The sequence below is a fragment of the Urocampus carinirostris genome, chromosome 17 (assembly GCF_059441175.1).
Source record: "Urocampus carinirostris isolate Australia breed hairy pipefish chromosome 17, RoL_Ucar_1.0, whole genome shotgun sequence".
Classification (NCBI taxonomy): Eukaryota; Metazoa; Chordata; class Actinopteri; order Syngnathiformes; family Syngnathidae; genus Urocampus; species Urocampus carinirostris.
Window position 1 is genome coordinate 2,535,568 of NC_142365.1, and position 22,532 is coordinate 2,558,099.

Sequence of the window (22,532 nt, forward strand, 5' to 3'; positions counted from 1 at the left end):
ACAAATTCCGCAATGTAAAAGAAATGCATTTCTCGACCTATAAATATTTCTAGAAATGAACATTGGAATGATAATTTACATACCCAAACCTTCCTCCTGACATTTACACAAGTCAAGTCATTTTTATTTGTATAGCCCTTAATCACAAAGAGTATTGTTACACCATCCCCTGATCTGGAAACAACATGAGGGCTAAAGGAATATGGAAGTTTGAATTTGGGTTAGTCTGTTCGACTGTTTTGTGCAAAAGTTTTCTGGAGTATATTACGTGGGGCAGTGGGAGGTGACCAGCTGTCTGGGGGCCGAGGCGGAGGAGGTTGACGCGCCATTCTTCCGGGACGAGAGACCAATGGAATCCAGACAAGTGGCGGAGGAGATTCTTTGCCGAGCAACTCAGAAGAAGGAGAGGAGTCGGCTTTTGGAAGGAGAAGCGTCTAGAGCTGTATTGATTTGTGTGTTAGAAATAAATCCACTCGTGAGTGAAAATGACGGCTTCTGGAGAACTTTCTATGCAGAAAAGAGCGCGCAAATTGTTTGGATGAGTGGTGATTGGGAAATGTCACAAATTGGAGTCAGATGATTAATTGAAGTTTGCGTTGATTTAAAAAGAAATTCCAACAGGGCAAGGATAAACTAAAAACAACAAAGAATGGTCCAGTCTGTATGATCTGGTAAATGGAGTATCCCCATACACCTGTGCTAACCTAAAAAACATTAAAGTCTGGATCCGTAGTAGTTCTTGTCGGTGTTGTGCCAACAAATTTGGGTCTATAAAATGTGTTTTTTTTTTTTTTTTAACTTAATGATGGAATCGACAAATTGGAAAGTTTAAAATGTGCAACAACCTTCCGCCACTGTTTCTCATTAACACGAATAATTGGTCTCTGGGAGCAAGGTTACACAATCGCACCAGTGATTAGGATTTATTTTGCACAATCCTCGTTTGCAGTGTCATTCCATATCGAAAACAGCAATTGATGAGATACAATTTACATTCAAGACCATGGCCACCAGGAGAGAAACCACTAGTCGGTCGCCAGTGGAATGGTAGGGAAGGTGGTGTACATGTTTCCTTTGGTGGACACCATCAGCGCTTCTCCGTTCTTGCTCTCGTCCGTCACGAGCTCCAGAAGAGCCTCGGCCACGTCGGACACACTGAAAAGGGAAACATCCGGATTTCTAAGAGTCTCTTGTGGAAAAGTGCTTTTTTTTTTTGTGTGTCTTTAAAAAAAGATTACACTTTGCGAGCAATGTACTCTCTAAGTTGCGCGCGTGCACAAGAAAATCTAGCCAGCTTGCAAAAATCAGGGCTCAAAATTGCTAATTAAGTCAAAGTTACAGTGCATGAAGGTAAAAACACACGGGTTCCCCTGACGCTGTGTTCTAAATGCGGTATTTTGAAGTCGAGTCAAAGTAGAACGAAGTTGAGTAAAGTCAGTAGAGGTTGTCGAGAATCGGCTTCTTTGGCTCGGCTCATTAAAAGGAACCGGCTGTCGAGTGAAAGAGAAGTATGCCTCCGAAAAAAAGTTGGTGTTGGGTGAAAATCGACAAAAAAATTGGTCATTTCTTCAGTTTCAATAATAAGTCAAAACATAAGGCAGAAAGCGATACCAACGGCAATAATTCCGGCACGAAAAAACGGCGGAGAAATTCTTCAGAAGACCGCGAAGGCAAGGAAAACATGTGTGTCGAAGCGAACGATTCGACGTAAGAAAACAAAAGAATACTCCGAGCAAGAAAAGGACTTTTCTGACAAAATGGACTCAATTATGTTCCTGGTTACGCTATGAGGAGGAGGATAATGGATTGGACCTTGAGAAGGCATTACAACTGTGGCGGGACAGCAAACCACGAAGAATATACGAACTGAAAAATCTGAAGTGATAACTGATTTGTATTACCAATAAACTGTGATGATTAAAACTGAATAAATATAGATTTAATTTATATAGTTGTCGCCAATTTACAATTTCAACCGCGATAAGACTAAATTTTGGGGAGCCGTAGATCTCTGTTGGGACCCACAGATTTTTGAGCATGCGAGTCCCCGGGACCCATCACTTTTCAGAGGTAAACCGAACCCTGGGTCCCGTCACGCCGCTCACCTTAACATTCCGTACTTGTCCAGTACTTGACGCGTGGGCTTCTCAAGCAAAGTGAATCGTCCCAGTTTGTCACTCAATCTGTCAATCAGCTCCGTTTGCACTAAAGCAGGGCAGAGGGCATTAAAGCGAATGCCGTAGCCCGCCATGGCCGAAGCACCCTAGTTCAAACACGCCGTCAGTGCTCGAACCTAGAAAAGGTTCAGTTCCATTCCGTGAGACAAACTCACCGCCATTGCTCTGGAAAAGCCCACCACGGCGCTCTTTGTGCCGGTGTAGACCGGGCAACACACCAGAGGTATGATACCTGCCAAACAAAAGAAAAATCAAACTCAAAGCAATTACAGTATCTAACAAAAAAAGCAACTCAAAATAGGGCGTGCGGCATTTGAAAACTGCAGTCATGACTTTGAGCCAGAAGATGGCAACAGATTATCACATGATGTGTGTGTGCTCATTTACAGGGTTGGGTAGTTACTTTAACTGGATTACTCCACTACCAAATATGCTAATAAACAGGGTTGGGTAGGGTTACTTTAACTGGATTACTTTTAATGACTTTTGGATGACTCCAATAGCAAAATATGCTAATAAAATGACAAAAGAAACTAAATATGAATAAAATGACTGAATTTTGTGGAGGCTTGGGGAGTAACGGAATACATGGAACGGCAAAAATGATGTTGGCAAGCTCTTTGGATTTATTTTTGTTTCTGTTGCATTTGATGATCGTTTTGCCGGAGATCAAAGCCAGGAGAGAAAGCTTACCACGTGTTGTGAGTCATCATTTTATTCATATTGAGTTTCTTTTGTCTTTCATTAGCATATTTGGTATTGGAGTCATCCAAAAGTAATCAAGTTAAAGTAACCCTACCCAACCCTGGTAGCTGGGTAGGTAGGAAGCTGGGTAGGTAGGTAGCTGGTTAGGTAGGTAGCTGGGTTGGTAGGTAGGAAGGTAGGTAGCGGAGTAGTTAGGTAGCTGAGTAGGTAGCCGGCAGGGTTGGGTAGGGTTACTTTCAATGACTTTTGGGATTACTCCAATGGATTACTTTCAATGACTTTTGGATTACTCCAATACCAAATAGCCAGGAGTAATCCCAAAAGTCATTGAAAGTAATCCAGTTAAAGTAACCCTACCCAACCCTGGCAACAATTATTTCATTTTGGGACCCAATTTGAGAGTGCTACCTTTTGAAACGAGACCAAAAGCGTCCATATTCTCAAAACAGTATTCAATTGACTTCGGATACGTCGGGTAACTTTACAGAAACTGTAAAAGATTTCAATCATAAACCTTGTAGCGCATTTCTATATCAGATGTCGGAAAAAGTGCAGGACTTTAACCACTTAATATAAAATCCCTGCCACAAGCTCATTTATCACTAACACGGAACATAAAATGCAATCATTTACAGGTGACAAGGTAATAAGAGTCACGTTTGTTTTCCCTCTCCAAGTAGAAAGGACGAAAATAATTGACCACGACGCTGTATTGCATCGTGCAACCTGAAACGAGGGCAAGAAAACAAACTACAGAAACTCAAAGTGGGCAATCATTTTGGGCATGTAAAAAACATAAAGGACATTTTTACATATTACCGTACATTCCGGACCATAAGCCGCTACTTTTTCCCCTAACTTTCAACCCTGCGGCTTATTCAGTGATGCGGCCAATTCATGTAATTTTCCAACTGCCGCCAGCGGCGCTCAAGTGTTGCTACCATTAACTGCCCAGTCAAAGCTATATTATTATTATTATTAAAGCTTTGAAAACTCTCTCAGTGTACCGTCTTCCTTTGTAAATATGTGTAACCCATGTATAATATGTATTTGCAACTGTATATTTTTGTAATGTATTTATTTTGGACACTGATTCTGATACGTTTTGCACGGGTGAATGAAAAATGAGGGGCGGAACAAACGCGGGGTGCCGAGTTTAAGTAGGGACCGCTAAAGGTGAGGGACGGACAAGGAAAGAAGAGGGGGTAAAAAGTTGGTTAAAGAAAAAGGAGTTGCGTGAGTAAATGTCTTCATCTGATATATTTTATTTTTTGGAAATATACACTTTTTTCCTTGGATTACTTTCAACGGGACCCGGATTCTGCAGGTCTGCATCAAACCTTAAGTACAGATATCATTTTCTATTCATTTTGCTGGCTGTGATTTTTGGACTGTGGACTTTAATGAAGGACATTTAGTTTCAATCGCGGGACTTGAAGTCGGGTTTGTGTTAATTTTGTGTTTGTGTTACATGTTTAAATGTGGGCGCATGCGGCTTATATACAGGTGTGGCTTGTGTATGTACAAAATCGGTTTTCCTCTTAAAATGTGTTGGGTGCGGCTTATAATCAGGTGCGCTCTAGAGTCCGGAATTTACAGTATATATATTGTAATGATTTGCCCATTGCCCTCACCTGTGCCCACTCGTTTGGTTCCCCTCCTTTTTAAACTCAACACTCTTTTATTCACCCCTGGTCAGTCCATCAGCGAACCTCCGCACATGCAAGGCAAGCATTTTTTGACTGGTTCTATTCACCCCTGGTCAGTCTGTCAGCGAACCTCCACACATGCAAGGCAAGCATTTTTTTTTATCCATCTCCTGTTGGTGCACTTAGTTCTGCTGTTAAAAATAATAACAAATATGTGTAACCATGTATAATATGTATTTGCAACTGTATATTTTTGTAATGTATTTATTTTAGAGATTTATTCTGTTATGTGCTCTACGGACGAATCATAAAAGAAGGGGCGGAGCAAACGCGGGCTGATGGGAATTGGGGTATAGCGGAGTTACCGGTAGATCTGTCTGTTGTCGCAGCAGACAATAGTGGATATATATTTTTCCCACCCTTAACTTAGGAAATATACATTTTGTTTCCTTGGATTACTTTCAACAGTAAGTCTGCATCATACGTTAATTACGGGTATCATTTTCCATCTGTGGTTCTAGAATTGTGTACGGTCTATGTAGTTACGATCGTGGAACTTACAGCCTGGTCTGAACTTAACTTGTGATTGTGTCACGAGTTTTGATTCGAGCTTACGCGGCTTGTACACGGGTGCGGCTTGTGTAAGTACAAATGTGGTAAATCACCCAAAAAGTGGTGGGTGCGGCCTATAATCAGGTGCGCTCTATAGTCCGAAATTTACGGTAATAAAAATCTATTATATTCATTCAGTTTTAATCATCAAATTATTAATTCATGTTGTGCATTAAATTATTGTTGGTAATATACTGATTAAAGGGATAACCACAGACCTGTCTTTTTTTAATTTTCGCCTTTTATACTTCCTTTTTTTCTTAACTTACAACATCATTCGTAATATCAATCATCCAAGCAAGTGAGTCGTTGGAGATTCGGCTCTATTAAATGAGTTGAGCCGAAAAAGCCGGTTCGCTAAAAAGAGACGGACTTTTCACCACACAACTCGAGATTGGCGTGCAGAAGAAAATTTGAACCACGAGACCAAAACAACAATGGCGGATCTGCCTGACGAAAAGTTTGGAGTGCAGTAAATCTTTGTTTAAAAAAAAAATTAAATCTGGTAAAAATGACAATTTTGCGTCAAAAAAGTTGCGTCTCAGGGACGCACGTTGATTTGAGACGATGCGTCCCTAGCAAAAATCATGCGTCTAGGACGCGGGCAAACCAGAACACTGAAAATATGACAAAATACTGCAAATAAGGATACGATGTACTGTATTTACCCTTAGTGCAGACGCCGCTCGACGAGTAAGACGACAGAATTCTGAAACACGCTCGTCTCGTAAAAGCATAGTAGGCAAAAGGATTGACCTGCCATGGACGCAGTGTTGATCACGACGCCTCCTCGACCGCCACTCAGCTTGCTCATATGCTCCAGGGCAGCGTAGGTTCCCTTGATGACCCCCACCTACCGACACATAGCAGTCATCAGTGTGAAAGGTACAAGAGAGACCCCTAGAGGAAGCATGACGCAACTCCTTCACATAGGGCCATAAACAATTTCATCGGCGGTCTTACAAAGTTGATGGCCACGGTCCGCTCCCAGTCCTCCTCGTTCAGGATACCGGCGTTGTTGCACAGGATGTCCATTCCCCCGAAGGCGTCGGCGGCCATCTTGAAGGCAGCTTTGGTGGGGGGGCGCAACAGACAATAAGCCACTCGTTTTCTTCCGATGACGAAAATGCTAACGTTTCGATTCGGTTAGAAGCGGGCAGGGTTGGGTTACTTTAACTGGATTACTTCAATGACTTTTGGATGACTCCAATACCAAATATGCTAATACAAGACAAAAGAAACTACCGTAAATTCCGGACTATAAGCCGCTACTTTTTTCCCCAAACTTTCAACCTTGCGGCTTATTCAGTGGTGCAGCCCATTTATGTCATTTTTCTAACGGCCGACAGAGGCGCTCGAGTACAAAAGGTAAGATTTAGACCGGTGGAATAAATGCGCCGAGGAAGACTGCAACTTCTTAGTTTGTGCACAAATTAATTTAGCGTAGACAAATCCTCATCATGCAGATAGTATAAAGAAAGGCACATGACGCAGCTTTTAATCCAAACGCAATCAAGAACAGAAGGAAATAGAGCTACGGCACGCAAACTTTGCTTGCCAGCGTGATGCTAGCGTATCTATGAGAAAGGGAGCATGGGACAATGTCTATAAGACAAAGTCTCTCTCCCGTACTCAAGGAAGAAAACTTCGATGACATCATTTATAAAGAGGGAGATGAGGACGGTATACCATGCTTAATACAAGTACGGTATGTTTTCTTAACAGAGCTGTTTACTGTGTTGCGAGTAGCGTTTTGCTACCCTTCACAAGCACTGTTTGGGATGAAAGTTATAATATTATTAAAGCTTTGAAAACTCTCTCGGTGCACCGACTTTCTTTGTAAATATGCGTAACCATGTATAATATGTATTTGCAACTGTATATTTTTGTAATGTATTTATTTTAGAAACGTATTCTGATATGTTTTGTACGAGCAAATGAGAAAGAAGAGGCGGGGCAAATGCGGGCTGACGGGAAGTGGAGTAAAGGTGAGACGTGTTTGTGGACGCGGCCGACAATAGTGGACATATATTTTTCCCACCCTTACCTTTGGAAATATACACTTTTTTCCTTGGATTACTTTCAACGGGCAACTGGACTCTGCAGGTCTGCATTAAATGTTAAGTACCGGTATCATTTTCCGTTCATTTTGCCGGCTGTGTTTTTAGGACCGTATCGGGTATGGGTTAATAATGAGTTTTTTCAATGTGGGCGCATGCGGCTAATATACAGGTGCGGCTTGTGTATGTACAAAATCGGGTTTCCGCGACCTTAAGTGTGTTTTGAATTTTGGTCCCTTGTGCAATTGAGTTTGATATCCCTGTCTTAGACACTCGAATAAACTATTCCAACTTTTTGAAGGATTGGACTACTTAGACGCAGACCTTTTCTCACGGTCATCATTTTGCTGCTACACTGACAAATAGGAATAAAAACCTGCAGAACGAGAACTAAGTCATAATCCAGCACTAACCCCCCCAGGCCCTATTCTGTTCTTCCCTGATAAAAGGAAATGGGCAGAGTGGAAAAGAGCCTCACGTTATGTTCAATGAATGCACATTTCTCAATGTATTTATTCTTATTATTGAGATCCATTTTTTTCTGTAACGAATCAAGTTTTTGATTTTACCACTGGTAGGTGCCAAATAATACACTGGCCCTTTAAGCAAACTGCCCTGGATTAAATATTTATCACAATTCAACAATGAAGTTGACAAATGGTTGTGAGCTTTTGGGATCATCTGCAAAGCTCTTCTGCCAATCTTGCACCGTTTTATTGTCATTTGCACAGACGACAGCCGTCATATAGTCTTGATTGGGATCACCCGGTATTTATTCCTAGGATGTGAAGGATTTTTATACATTTGACTATAAGGGATTTTATACGATTGAATACAAGTTACATTTATTGAGTGCAATGAAGATTTTCACAGAGTAGGCTATAGTTCAATGACAGCTCGCGCCGTTCCGAATGCATATTTTGTCTAGTTCTGTTAAAACAGCTCTTGAAATCTTACTTAACTCTAATCTTATTTTCGAAACCCTGCTATAAGGCCTGATTTTACGGATTCTGAAACGTACTGAAGGATTTTATACGATTGAATACAAGTTACATTTATTGAGTGCAATGAGGATTTTCACTGAATGGGCTTCAGAGGTCACGCTGTTCCAGATGCAAAATATTTGGACTAGGGAATTTTGATAACAGGACGCAGGACAGCAGGCATCGTTTTGATAAACGCTCGCTGCTGAGTTTTTCCAGACAACGAGGGGTGGGGGTGGACACCACGTGGGGGCTTTCCTGGCACCCCCATGGGAAGAGCCGGCACACCAGCTTGCGGAAAAGACGTGGGCCAAGAGAAGAAAGCAGAAGATCGAGAGAGGAGGCTTGACAGAGACTCGAGCGACACCAATTCGGCTGTAGTCGACGTTCACTTAGCTAAATTACTTCAATTAAATCTGCGCCCGTGTGGAAATGCTGGTCTCTTGTCCATATTTTCCATCAAGAAACGAGCGCGCATTGTTGGGTGAATGTAGGTTGTGTTTGGTTAATGGAGTCAGATAACTCATTTGGTAGAAGATACATTTCAATATCAAATTCCTAACAGATTACTCTAAAAGGGTTGATCTATTTGATTTGAAGAGGGACTTGGCCCAGAGAGGGATGGGCACCGCCAGGATGTATGTGCCCAAGAAAATAGTCCCCCTACCACCCCCACTGGTTCCAAAAGCGGCACGATGAATACACTTTCACAAAAGAGGACGGAGTTGGGCGCTATCAACAGGGTTGGGTAGGGTTACTTTAACTTGATTACTTTCAATGACTTTTGGATTACTCCAATAGCAAATATGCTAATAAAAGACAAAATAAACTAAATAGGAATCAAATGATGACTCACAGCACGTGGTAAGCTTTCTCTGCTGGCTTTGATCTCTATAAGGGGAATTAGCATTTTAGCACAACATGGAACGTCTAGCAAAACGAACATAAAACGCGACAAACAAAATGAAAATCAATCCAAACAGCTTGCCAACATCATTTTTGCCGTTCCATGTATTCCGTTACTCCCCAAGCCTGCACAAAATGGAGTCATTTGATTCATATTTAGTTTCTTTTGTCTTTTCTTACCATATTTGGTATTGGAGTCATTGAAAGTAATCCAGTTAAAGTAACCCTACCCAACCCTGGCTATCAAATTGGGGAATAGCCGACCGAAACCATTTATTAGACCCGGGGACCATCGGAGGGTTCCGACTCACCAGGGAGACTCAGAGCATTGTTGGGTAATCGGGCAGGCAGGTTTGAACAGGGGGAGAATGTTTACAACTGAAACTTAGGCTCATCATTCCATTCCAATGACTCCATAGAAAATTCACGGGGTTTCCGAAGATGGAGACTTAAAGTGACCGTAAATCACCCTTTTTCCCCTCATTTATTATCTCGGGTTTCAGTTTCTTAGGCACCTGGAGCAGCAAGACGGCATATAACCATGCACGCTCTCATTATGTAAAATAGACGCAGATTTCTCGACGATGCACGTTTTTGAATGCTGAAGGATTTTAGACATTGGACTATAAAGGATTTTATACGATTGACTACAAATTATATTCAATGCAAAAAGATATTCACTGGCTGGGCTGTGGTGCAATGTCAGGGCACCCTGGTGGAAAATTTTGTTTACAGGAACGGCGGGGACGGGACGTAAGGCTGATAAAGATAATCAGCACATCCAGACGCGGAAAGGCCCCGATGACGTAGAAACGCTCGGTGTTCAGTATTCCAGACATCGCGACGCCCAGGGGGGGGGGGCTTCCTTGGCACACCCATGGGAGGAGTCGGCACGCCATCATGCGGGGAAAAGATGGTGAATAGGAGAGAGCTAAAGGACTTCAGAAGAGGGCTTCCCGGAGACTCCAACGACACCAATTTGTCCGTTTTGGATGGAGTACACTTAGTTAAATTGTTAATGAAATTAAATCTGCCCCCGTGTGGAAACAAGCGCGCATAAATTGTTGGGCGAATGTAGGTTGTGTTTGGTTAATGGAGTCCGATAACTCATTCGAACAATTTGGTAAACGCTACATTTTGATATGAATTCCCAACAATGCCAATCTTTTACCATCAGGGTTGGGTAGGGTTACTTTAACTGGATTACTTTCTGATTACTCCAATCCCAAATATGCTAATAAAAGACAAAAGAAACTAAATATGAATAAAATGACTCAATTTTGTGCAGGCTTGGGGAGTAACGGAATACATGGAACGGCAAAAATGATGTCGGCAAGCTGTTTACATTTATTTTTATTCTGTCGCATTTTATGTTCGTTTTGCCGGAGATCAAAGAGATCAAAGCCAGGAGAGAAAGCTTACCACGTGTTGTGAGTCATCATTTTATTCAGTTAATCCAGTTAAAGTAACCCTACCCAACCCTGTTTACAATATCCTTTTAAGTGCAGCCCTAGCAGATTATTTTTAAGGGAATTGAAAAAAAACAGTGGAACGTTGATCAGAATTTTTTTGTGGAAGACCCTATTCGGCCCTGACCTCACCCAGACCCTAGGTTCTGTGCCCAAAATGAAATGAAATGATCTGCATTTCTATAGCGCTTTTCAAGTCAAGACTTCCCAAAGCGCTTTACAGTGTGCTTCACATTTCCCAATAGCGGCCTTGTATTGCAGCCATGACGCTAACCTGCTTATTGGGGGTAATAGGGGTTCAGTGTCTTACCCAAGGACACTTCCACATGTAACACGGACGAGCCGGGATTCGAACTGGGATCCCTTGATCCCGAGACGAGCGCTCTACCTCCCCAAAAATAAAAACGAGTCGGAGACCCCCGATGTTTACAGTATATTGCAGCAGTAGAGTTTCAAATGCGGCAGTTACCTTTCAACTGCTCCTCAGATTGAACATCGCAGCGGAGAAAAAGCGCTCGTTTTTCCCCGGCCTCCTCGTTGAGAGCTTCCATCAAACTCTTTCCCGCGCTTTCGTTCACGTCCAGCAAAACCACCTGAAAGGAGGAAGGGTCGAAAACGTTAAATGTGAAAAAAATAGTACAGCTATATTCCAATTATTTCCCAAGCTAATCCGTTTTGAAGACACTATGGCTGCGTCCCATTCTTCTCACTTTCAATCGCTACTTGCCCTAGTCACTCGGTTTTGAGCCTTCACGTGAAAATAGGATGTGTCCCAATACTCTCAAGACCGAGGGAGAAGTGCCCTCAACCCATGACATAACCACTTCAGATCGAGGGAGGTCGGTACCTCACTTGGAGCGAAGTGACTACCCAGAAGGCTTTGCGAATTCTCAATATCAACAAACATGGCTGGAAAGGAACCACACAAATGTAAGTACCCGTATTTTCCGCACTATAAGGCGCACCGTGTTATAAGGCGCACCTTCAATGAATGATATATTTTAAAACTTTTGCCATACATAAGACGCACCCCATTATAAGGCGCTATAAGTGCATGCTGGTTTAAGATCAGGTCATTGTGCAATTTTGTAATTGTAATCCTGTGCAGTCCTTAGAGACATTTTTGTGATTAAGGGCGTCATAAATAGATGTGACTTGACTACAGTAGAGGATGTAGTTGAGTTATGCAACCTCTAGATGGTGCCGCGCTAAAGGGAATGTCAACAAAACAGTCAGATAGGTCAGTCAAACTTTATTGATAACAAACAAGCTTTCCACAACTCCATTCACTCCCAAAATGAATAAACAACTGTTTTATTATTTTCTCTGAGGTAAAGTATTTTCGGGACACATCTTTGAACAACAGCAAGGCATAACATTTTACTTTTCCTCCATTTAGTCAACACGCAAAAAAACGTCTGATACTGTTATGGTAAATCACAATATAGTGACACTCGTAATGTGCAAAAATAACAAGTGCAAAACAATAACAGTAAAGCAATAACATAATAACTGTAAAATGTAAAACGTTGTAGTGGGTTTTACATAATTCACCCATGGAACCATTGTTCAGTTAGCGAGTTCCTAGGGGGACTCTTAATTCTGCCGGCTCGATTCATTAATGTTGAACTCTCTCGCTGCTGCTCTATTCCCGTGTTCTACTGCGTGACTGATCGCCTTGAGTTTAAACTCTGCTGTAAGCGTGTCTCTTAATAGGAGCCGTTTCAGGGTCTTTAATACAAACTCACAAATAAAAGAGAATCGTTGTTTAATATTTCCCAGTATGCACAGCGCACTTCTTCTACGCGAAAAATTGAGTCTGTGGCTGTTTCTCTTAGTTGCGAGACCTTGTAATTCAATATTGATCCATATAGAAGGAGCACCGGATTATAAGGCGCATAGTCAGCCTTTTTAAAAAAAAATGATTTTATGTGCGCCTTATAGTGCGGAAAATACGGTAGTTTTCCACAACTACGCATGTATTTGCAACGAAATATATTGAGATATCTTGGTTAGACATAATAGCAATAGAAAAATTGCATTAAAACATGAACATTGCAAAATCGCTACTTTACAAAGTGCACGAATCTACCGAGGGAGCCGCAAAAAAAAAATAATCTTCACACTCCGAACCGTAGAGTAGGATAATTGTGCAGAAAATCACGGTTCAGCCTTGCAAGTCCCGTCCAATTTCTCAGGGGACAATCTTCACTTTGCACTCCACACACTGAGGGGACTTCCCTATGGAGGGACCTCACTGGAGGGTTCTCAGGGCCAAGTGAGAGGAATGGGATTGGGCCTTTGATTTCCTGAGTTCTGATGTCATGTGAAGAACACCAGCACTTTGAGATAAAAGAGTGGATGTCACTCAATTTTTTTGAGTCTTAACTCTGGAAAGACCGAAATCTTAGTTATTGCCAGTGTTCCCTCTAAGCTTTACACGTGCGCAATTGCGCACTGCTCGCACATTCTCTGCACACAAGAAAATCTAGCCAGCGCACAAAAATCAGGGCTCAAAATTAATAATTAAGAAGCGACTTAAGTCAAAGTTACAGTGCATGAAGGTCAAAATACACGGGTTCCCCTGACGTTGTGTCCTAAATGCGGTATTTTGAAGTCGAGTCGAAGTCGAACGAAGTTGAGTAAAGTTAGTAGAGTTTGTCGAGAACCTGCTTCTTGGGCTCGGCTCACTAAAGAGAACCGGCTTTTTAGGTTGTTTTTGCTTCTTTAATCCCAACATGACCAAATATTATGTAAAACTGCACAAAATGACTTAAAAGAAGGGGGGGAATAGAACAAAAAAGAAAATAAAGTAGTGAAAAGCTGAGGAAAAAAAGAAATCAAAAGAGAAAAAAGAAGCAAACATTCTGAAAAAAGCCAGAAAGAAAAGAAAAAGGAAAAAAATAGAGAACAGAAAAAAATAACAGCTAGTAAAAAAATAAACACAGAGATTTTTTTAAAGGAATCTAAAAAAATAGAAAAAAAACAGGGGAAAAAAGAAAAAGTTTGTGTTGCATTCCAATAATTTCCAATGATACCAAGTCAATCTTGTTGCCAACATTGTACTTCCACAAAAAAAAATGTGATTAAATACAGTTGTGTATCGTGCAACTGACTCAATAAGCCCCCAAAAATGTTAGTATAATGCGACAAAGGATACCAGGAAAAAAAAAAAAGAAAATCTTGTGAAAGAAATGTAAAAACAAACAACGTTTGTAGGCCGTACAGCCTCTGCAATAATACATGAGTCAATTCATTCAAAAGTGATTTTTTTTTTTGCATTGCCGGAAACTCAGCAAAATGTAACGTGATGTCAAATTTTGGACATGTTTGATAATCACTTAGTTGCCACACTAGGGATTGTCGTTGCTCACTGTTGTTTCAAGCGTTGCTCACCGACTTTGTGTGAACGCTCAGACCCGTAAGGAAAATGACAGGGAACATTGCTCATGATGTCTCCACTGAATTCACTTTCTGTCACGGGAGCAGACCAGAACGGAGGCAGGAAGGATGAACTCACTTGCGTTAACGATCAGGACTTTTATTTAGCAAAATAAAAGTCGTCCAACACTCATGGGACAAAACAAACAAAAACAGGCTTTACAGGCAAACAGGATCTCGAACTAGGAATACTAACAAAACAGGCTTTAACTCAAAACGTGCAAACAGAGTTTTCTTCAAGACAGAACAGAATAATGCAGAACAGAAAACGCAAATGAACCAGCACCCGCAATACCCACAACCCACCCTTAAGTAGCACACACACGCAAATTAGCTCATCTACTACAGCCGGTGCCCAGGGGGCGGGGCCAGCCGGTTGACACGGCAACCACGCTGGGCACGACACTTTCGGGTGCGACCAATTGATACCATCAGTCAAGAAGCCGATTATTGGAAAATTGACGAACCGGACATCAATTTTAAACGCACCCGAATATTGTGCTGGGTATATTAAACCAGTATTTTAAGTTCAGGGGAATGATCGTTTTCCTACGGAGGAAATGCAATAAAGAACGTTTTTAACGAAATAGTTCACATTAAGATTTTACTAGACCAGTTCCTACCTACCCTTTGCACGTTGCGCATGCGCACAACGCTGATTGCGATTTCCTAGGGAGAGTACTTCCAATTTTAGTCTTATTTGACTCTTTCGCTGCTTCTAAATACACTATTCTGGCGTAGCTTTTAAGCCTGGTGGTTTTTCTCCTGCGGTAACGTTTTAGCATGCGGTAATGTGTGCATGCATGCAAACCCTCCTTATTTGCAGGGTTGGGTTACTTTAACTTGATTACTTTTGGATGACTCCAATACCAAATATGCTAATAAAAGACAAAAGAAACTCAATATGAATAAAATGATGACTCACAACACGTGGTAAGCTTTCTCTCCTGGCTTTGATCTCTGGCAAAACTAACATCAAATGCGACAGAAACAAAATGAAAATCAATCCAAACAGCTTGCCGACATCATTTTTGCCGTTACTCCCCAAGCCTGCACAAAATGGAGTCATTTTATTCCTATTTAGTTTCTTTGGTCTTTTATTAGCATATTTGGTATTGGAGTAATCCAAAAGTCATTGAAAGTAATCCAGCTAAAGTAACCCTACCCAACCCTGTTCGCCGGTAAACACATGCTTCTGTGAATTCGGATACAAGTGAAAGTATCTAAAAACAGAAATTCGAAATAAAACTCAACTACGGCAACAGGAAGGGGACAGACAAATTAAGGAATTAAAAAAAACACTCACACACAGAAACTCGGTCCTATTCACATGGAAAATAAGGACAAATAATAGTACATGAATGGGTTTAACACATCTCGAGAAGAAAATCAGTCAGAGCAGGGTTGGGTAGGGTTACTTTAACTGGATTACTTTCAATTACTCCAATACCAAATATGCTAATAAAAGACAAAAAAACCTCAATATGAATAAAATGACTTAATTTTGTGCAGGCTTGGGGAGTAACGGAACACATGGAAGGGCAAAAAGCTGTTTGGATTGATTTTCATTTTGTTTCTGTCGCAATTGATGTTCGTTTTGCCGGAGATCAAAGACATCAAAGCCAGGAGAGAACGCTTACCACGTGTTGGGAGTCATCATTTTATTCATCCAAAGTAATCCAGTTAAAGTAACCCTACGAGTCTTTCTTCCTTCTCTCTTACTATTTCTCTTTTTATATCTTGTTTCTCACGTTCTCTCTCTCTCTCTTTTTTCTCTCTCCCTCCCTTTTTCTCTTTCTCTTTTTGTCTTTTACTCTCTCTTCCCATTTTCCTTTTCTCTCTCTCACTCTTGCTTTCCACTTCTCTCTTCTTTTCTATTTCTCTTTCGATGTCATTCTTTCTAGTTCTTTCTCAGGGTTGGGTAGGGTTACTTGAACTGGATTACTTTCAATTACTCCAATGACAAATATGCTAATAAAAGACAAAAGAAACTAAATAGGAATAAAATGACTCCATTTTGTGCAGGATTGGGAGTAACGGAATACACGGAACGCCAAAAATGATGTCGGCAAGCTGCATTTATTTGATGTTCGTTTTGCCGGAGATCAAAGAGATCAAAGCCAGAAGAGAAAGCTTACCACGTGTTGTGAGTCATCATTTGATTCATAGTTAGTTTCTTTTGTCTTTTATTAGCATATTTGGTATTGGAGTATTCCAAAAGTCATTGAAAGTAATCCAGTTCAAGTAACCCTACCCAACCCTGTGTGTGCATGCATGCAAACCCTCCTTATATGCATTTGATGTTCGTTTTGCCGGAGATCAAAGAGATCAAAGCCAGGAGAGAAAGCTTACCACGTGTTGTGAGTCAACATTTTATTCATATTTACTTTCTTTTGTCTTTTATGAGCATATTTGGTATTGGAGTCATCCAAAAGTAATGAAAGTAATCCAGTTAAAGTAACCCTACCCTGCCTATAAGTCAGGCTAAAAGTTGTGTTTGCAATCATTCCAGGTTTCACTCGATAAAAAAAATAAAACAAAATTCACTGTCAGATGAGCCTAGGACGTCTCCACAAGGTAGGACCTTTCTGCAGAAGACCGCTCTTCCAAAACTGGGGCCATTTGCCCATTTCTAGAGTTTTTAATTCGTGCAAGAACTCTTAACATAAACTTGAGGAACCCGCGGTGAGTCATGCTCGAAAGTTGCAAAGAGTGCAGTTCCAAAGTCATGTTTCTTTACCTTCGCTCCATTCTTGAAGAGAATCTCGCTGAAGGCTTTGCCAAGTCCCGCTGCAGCTCCCGTCACCACGGCCACTTTGTCCTTTAGCGACATTTTGGCTTGTTTGGAGAGTAAATTGTGCAGAAAGGTGAGTGTTGGTGGTCTTAAATGGGATGTGGCGATATTGCACACATGCCGGGCACCGCCCACAATCCCAAACATGTTCGAAGAGATTGCGCAATCAAAAACGCTAATGAGTTTCCGTTTATTATTGACGATATAGGCCAACTCCTTGTTTAAATTGGCTTTTTAAATCCGCCGAATATTATTTAAATGTGCACAAATGCGGAATATGTTGCAAACGACGTCTTTATTAAGAGTCACGTGGGGTAACGAGTCAAAAACGCATAGTTTTCCAACCAGGTTTGGTTCACTCCGTATTTCTAACCGTGCTCTTCCGTAAACGGTCGCTAGAGGTCAGTATACCGCCGCTGTAAGATTTGGACAGCACTCTTTGGTTTCCACTGGGCTTCTCAAAATGGGGGAATCATGTGAGCTGTCATTTGGACCCTGTAACGGTCTGTCGTGGTGAAGAGGGAGCTGAGCAATGTTCCCTGTAATTTTGCAGGGGTCCGAGCGTTCACACAAAGTCGGTGAGCAACGCTTGAAACAACAGTGAGCAACAGCAATCCCAAGTGTGGCAACTAAGTCATTATCAAACATGTCCAAAACTTGACATCATGAGTTTCCGGGCAATGCAAAAAAATGTCACTTTTGAATGAATTGACTCACGTACGATTGCAAAGGTTGTACGGCCTACAAACATCGTTTGTTCTTACAATTCTTTCACAAGGTATCCATTTCTTTTTATTTCCTGATCTATTTTGTCGCATAATATTAACATTTTGGGGGGCTTATTGAGTCGGTTGCACGATACACAACTGTATTTAATCACATTTTTTTTTAGTGGAAGTACAATGTTGGCAACAAGAATCACTTGATATGATTGGAAATTATTTGAATGCAACACAAACTTTTCCTTCTTTTTCCGTGTTTATTTTTTACTTATTTTAAAAATCCTTTAAAAAAAATCTCATTGTGTTTATTTTTTCCGAGCTGTTACTTTTTTCTTTTTGTTCTCTATTTACTTTTTTTCCTACATTTCTTTCTTTTCTTTTTTCTGGCTTTTCTTCTAAATTTGTCCTTCTTTTTTTCCTCTTCCTTTTGTTTCTTTTTTTTCTCAGCTATTCACTACTTTTTCATTTTGGTATTTTTTTCTTTTTTGTTCTATTCCCCCCTTGCTTTAAGTCATTTTGTGCATAATTTTACATCATATTTGGTCATGTTGGGATTAAAGAAGCAAAAACAACCCGAAGAGCCGTTTAGGACCCGAAAGTGCCGGTTCCCTTTAGTGAGCCGAGCTGAAGAAGCCGGTTCTCGACAAACTCTACTACCTTTACTCAACTTTGTTTTACTTCGACTCGACTTCAAAATACCGCATTTAGGACACAACGTCAGGGGAACCCGTGTATTTTTACCTTCATGCACTGACCACGTGTTGTGACTCATTCATTTGCAGCAACTGTAATAAAAACCTCATCATCCAGTCCAGCGTGAATGTGGATCTTTGGTGGGACAGGTACACCGCGGTAACACATATACAGGGTTGGGTAGGGTTACTTTAACTGGATTACTTTCAATGACTTTTGGATTACTCCAATACTAAATATGCTAATAAAAGACAAAAGAAACTAAATATGAATAAAATGACTCAATTTTGTGCAGGCTTGGGGAGTAACGGAATACATGGAACGGCAAAAATGATGTTTGGATATATTTTCATTTTGTTTCCGTCGCATTTGATGTTCGTTTTGCCGGAGATCAAAGAGATCAAAGCCAGGAGAGAAAGCTTACCACGTGTTGTGAGTCATCATTTCATTCCTATTTCTTTTGTCTTTTATTCGCATATTTGGTATTGGAGTCATCCAAAAGTCATTGAAAGTAATCCAGTTAGAGTAACCCTACCCAACCCTGCACATATACAACTCAAAAAGAATTTAAAGTGAAATCCTGCCGAATGTGATTTGAGATTTAAAGTTCTATAAAATCCAGCCCGGGTCACGTCGGGACATCTGTGTGCCTTTTTGTTTTCTACTTTCAGACTGTGATCTGACTTTTAAGGGGGTGGTCCTGAACTCCTATCAGCATTTGTCAGTGAGGACACACCATGACGGGAAACTCCCTCTCAACTCTGAGTGATGCATAAATATCATGGCATCTTGCCCAAGACACACCCAAGGAATTAGTGCACCAACGACATGTGTGCTTAAGGGATACAACCCAACTTAACCCAACCGACCGACTGAAGATTCGTCCGATGCTGATGAAATCAAATGCTGAGATCTGAATTCATGCGTTTGTCACTTCCCGGATCGATGACTGTAATGTGTTGCTCTCTGGTCTACCTATGTCTAGCCTCAAAATCTCGCAGTTGGTCCAACATGCGACAGCAAGACTTTTGACTAGGACATCTGACTTGCACTGGCTCCCGCTCTGCTTAAGTTGTGACTTCAAGGTCCTGTTACTAATAAAGGATTTTATACATTTGACTATAAAGGATTTTATACGATTGACTACAAATTTACATGTATAGAGTTTAATGCGGGCAGCACGGCGGCGCAGTGGTTAGCGCATGTGCGGCACGGTTCATGTCTTGGGAACCTCCTGCGTGGGTTCAAATCCAGCTCCAGACTTCCTGTGCGGAGTTTGTATGTTCTCCCTGTGCTTGCGTGGGTTTCCTCTGGGCACTCTGGTTTCCTCCCACATTCCAAAAAACATGCATTTCAGGTGGATTGGCCAGTCCAAATTGTCCCTAGGTGTGAATGAGCGAGTGAGTTGTCTGTCCCTGTTGCCATGCGATTGGCTGGCAACCAGTTCAGGGTGTCCCCTGCCCACTGCCCGATGATTCCTGGGATGGGCTCCAGCACCCCCGCGACCTTACTGAGGATAAGCGGTGTAGCTAATGAGATGAGATGACAGTTTAATGCAATAGATATTCACTGACTGGACTATATTTCCATGCCAAGGCAGGCTGTTCAAAATGCATAATATTTTGTCTTGGAAATTTTGGTAACAGGACTCGTGGATTTGCTCACGCTGAACGACAGGCGCTGTTGTTTTGGGGAAAACGAGACATCAAGGCGCTGTGTTGTGAGAACGTTGGGCGCAAACAACAGCTTGGCACGCCCATGGGAGGAGCCGAGATGCCATCTTGCTAGGAGATGTGGGCCAAGAAGAGAAAGCTAAAGGACTTCAGGAGGAGGCTTTCCACACAGACTCCAATGTCACTTCGGCCGTCTCCGATGGAGTACACTTAGTTCTTCTGTTAGGGAAAATAAATCCGCCCCTGTGTGAAATGTCGGCTCTCCTGGTCATTTTTTTCTCTCAAGAAACGAGCGTGCAAAATTGTTGAATGAATGTAGATCGTTTTTGGTCAATGGAGTCAGATAACTAATTAGAACAATTTGGTAAACGGTACATTTTGATAATTAATTCCCAACACTAACATACAAAAGTTTGTATGGACTTGCCCCGTGCCCTATGTTCTTGCTGCTCGGAAAATGCCGGTCTACTTGGGACTCCAAGAGCCAAGAGGAAGTCTGCAAGCTTGAGAGTCTATTTCGGCCGCGAACCTGTGGAATGCTTTGCATCCTGTGATAAACTCTGCGACCTTAGTGGAAGTGTTAAAATTGAGACGTAAAACACACTTCTATTCTATAGTCAAGTCAAATTTATTTATATAGCCCTTAATCACAAAAATGTCTCAAAGGACTGCACAGGATTACAATGACACAATGACCTGATCTCAAACCAACATGCAGGCAAGGAACAACTCAAAAACCTCAGTGTGAGGAAAAAGAGAAACCTTGAGAAGGGACCTCACAAGTGGTAATCCCCCTTTCAGGATGACCAGGGTGAATTACATTTAGCATTACAGTACACAAACATAGTAAACACTAGGTAAGATGTTGAAAATTTATCCGGAAAGTGCATGACCGCAGCGACGCCCCCAGCCTGTAAACTAGTCCAGGAAGTCTATGACGGCCACGACGTCGCTTCCCATCTCTGCCAGCTGGTCCATGCCGGCGTTCACATGCTTCAGGTCAAATGCTGGTCCGCTCCTTCGTATCACCACTAGGCAGGCAGTCGGAAAAAGACAGGACAATACAGAATATGAGGTGGGCATCAATCATAAGCTTTGGAATAGAAGTGTGTCTTAAGCCTCGATTTAAAAACTTCCATTGAGGTTGCAGATCTTATCTCCGGAGGCAGGGCGTTCCATAGCATCGGGGCCAGGATGGAGAACGCTCTCGAGCCTGCAGACTTCTTAGCTCTCGGAGTCACCAGTAGACCGGCATTTTCCAAGCACAGACTGCGTGCAGGAACATAGGGGGAAATCAAATCAGAGAGATAAGAGGGTGCAAGTCCATGCAAAGATTTATATGTTAATAGGAGAACCTTAAAGTCACATCTTAAGTGGACTGGGAGCCAGTGCAAGTTGGCCAATACAGGAGTAATATGCTCAAACCTTTTGGTCTTAGTCAAAATTCTAGCTGCTGCATTCTGAACCAACTGCAAACTTTTGCTGCCCTTAGCTGACCTCATACTTGGTGGCAGTTGGCAGAGTGAAGAACAAGGACGCACCTGGATGAGTCAGTGGACCAGCACCTGGACGTGAGACATCATCATCTGCATTGATCAGTTGGCCGAGATGGGAAGCTACTTGAACACTTTTAAATATTACCTGTTTATTGTCGATGTTGATTATGTTTTGTTTATTCCTAACCTAGCGACATCCGCTTTGGCCCGGTCATCCCGGAAGGGGGATTCATTCCTATGTGACCTCTTCTCAAGGTTTGTTATTTTCTGAGATTTTCCTTGCCTGCATGCAGGTTTCAGATCAGCATTTGTAGCCCGGGTCGTCCTTTGAAACTTTGTGATTGAAGGTTGTAAGAATAAGTGTGACTTGTTTTCTACATATATTTATAGATAAATCGACATTGAATGAAAACTTTATTCGAACATTAAAAAAAACAAAAACTAAACAATAACTCAACAACAAAATAATATTATATAATATGTTCGAAAAGCGGTAGTAAGAAGCAAATGCTTATATTCCCTACCCCTTCATCTTCCCCACCAAATACACCAATGATAATAACAACAATAGTAATAATAATAACAGTTATGATATAAGAATAGCAACAATAACACAAAGTTAACCATAGTTCTAGACGCACTATTCCCAATCTCTGGTATCACTCATGCCCCATTTTCTCCATCTCTGTATTCCGCCAGTAATGTTTTTGTCATGATTGCTAACTCTGGTCACCTGGAGCAATCATGTGGGCGCCTTCTGATTGGCTGACGCTTCGTTCTTTAGCGCGCTGCGCCCAGACTTCTTCGTCAGAGTATTACGATTGTAACTCTGTGTGACTCTCCTGATTGCCCGTTTCGTGTAGAACTCTGTTTACCTGTTTCTGCCTGCCTCCGACCCGACCTGCTTCCGTCTCACGCTACGATCTTCTCTCCAGCCCCGGTAAACTCGACCTGCTTGACTTCCGCCCTCCGATTGGCCACCCGATCCGAAGCCTTCTTTCCGGCTCCGCTGTTGACGGCTGACAGCCATCTTGTCACCCGCAAGCCCTGATCGCTTCCCTAAATAAATAACTGTAACGAATGCTCTGGGGTCTCCTGGTCTGTTCTGGTCTCCTGATAGTTTTTTTGTCTTTAAATTTGAACAAGTGAATA

The 22,532-nt window shown here is 41.7% G+C and overlaps 1 protein-coding gene and 1 long non-coding RNA gene across 2 annotated transcripts; both read right to left on the bottom strand.

Moving 5' to 3' along the window:
• Positions 1-891: 891 nt before the first annotated feature.
• On the bottom strand, positions 892-16,919 carry LOC148348936 (15-hydroxyprostaglandin dehydrogenase [NAD(+)]). Its single transcript, XM_088321220.1, has 7 exons — positions 16,743-16,919; positions 11,031-11,154; positions 6,107-6,213; positions 5,900-5,996; positions 2,333-2,409; positions 2,106-2,263; positions 892-1,155 (listed from the first exon to the last, which is right to left on the bottom strand). Exons 1-7 carry the CDS (start codon positions 16,833-16,835, stop codon positions 1,026-1,028), a joined length of 786 nt encoding a protein of 261 aa, XP_088177346.1. The 5' UTR covers positions 16,836-16,919; the 3' UTR covers positions 892-1,025.
• A 3,648-nt stretch (positions 16,920-20,567) lies between these two features.
• Positions 20,568-21,927, bottom strand: LOC148348937 (uncharacterized). The gene is made up of 3 exons (XR_015847225.1): positions 21,526-21,927; positions 21,310-21,449; positions 20,568-21,153 (listed from the first exon to the last, which is right to left on the bottom strand). It is a non-coding gene; the product is annotated as an uncharacterized LOC148348937 (long non-coding RNA).
• Positions 21,928-22,532: the final 605 nt, after the last annotated feature.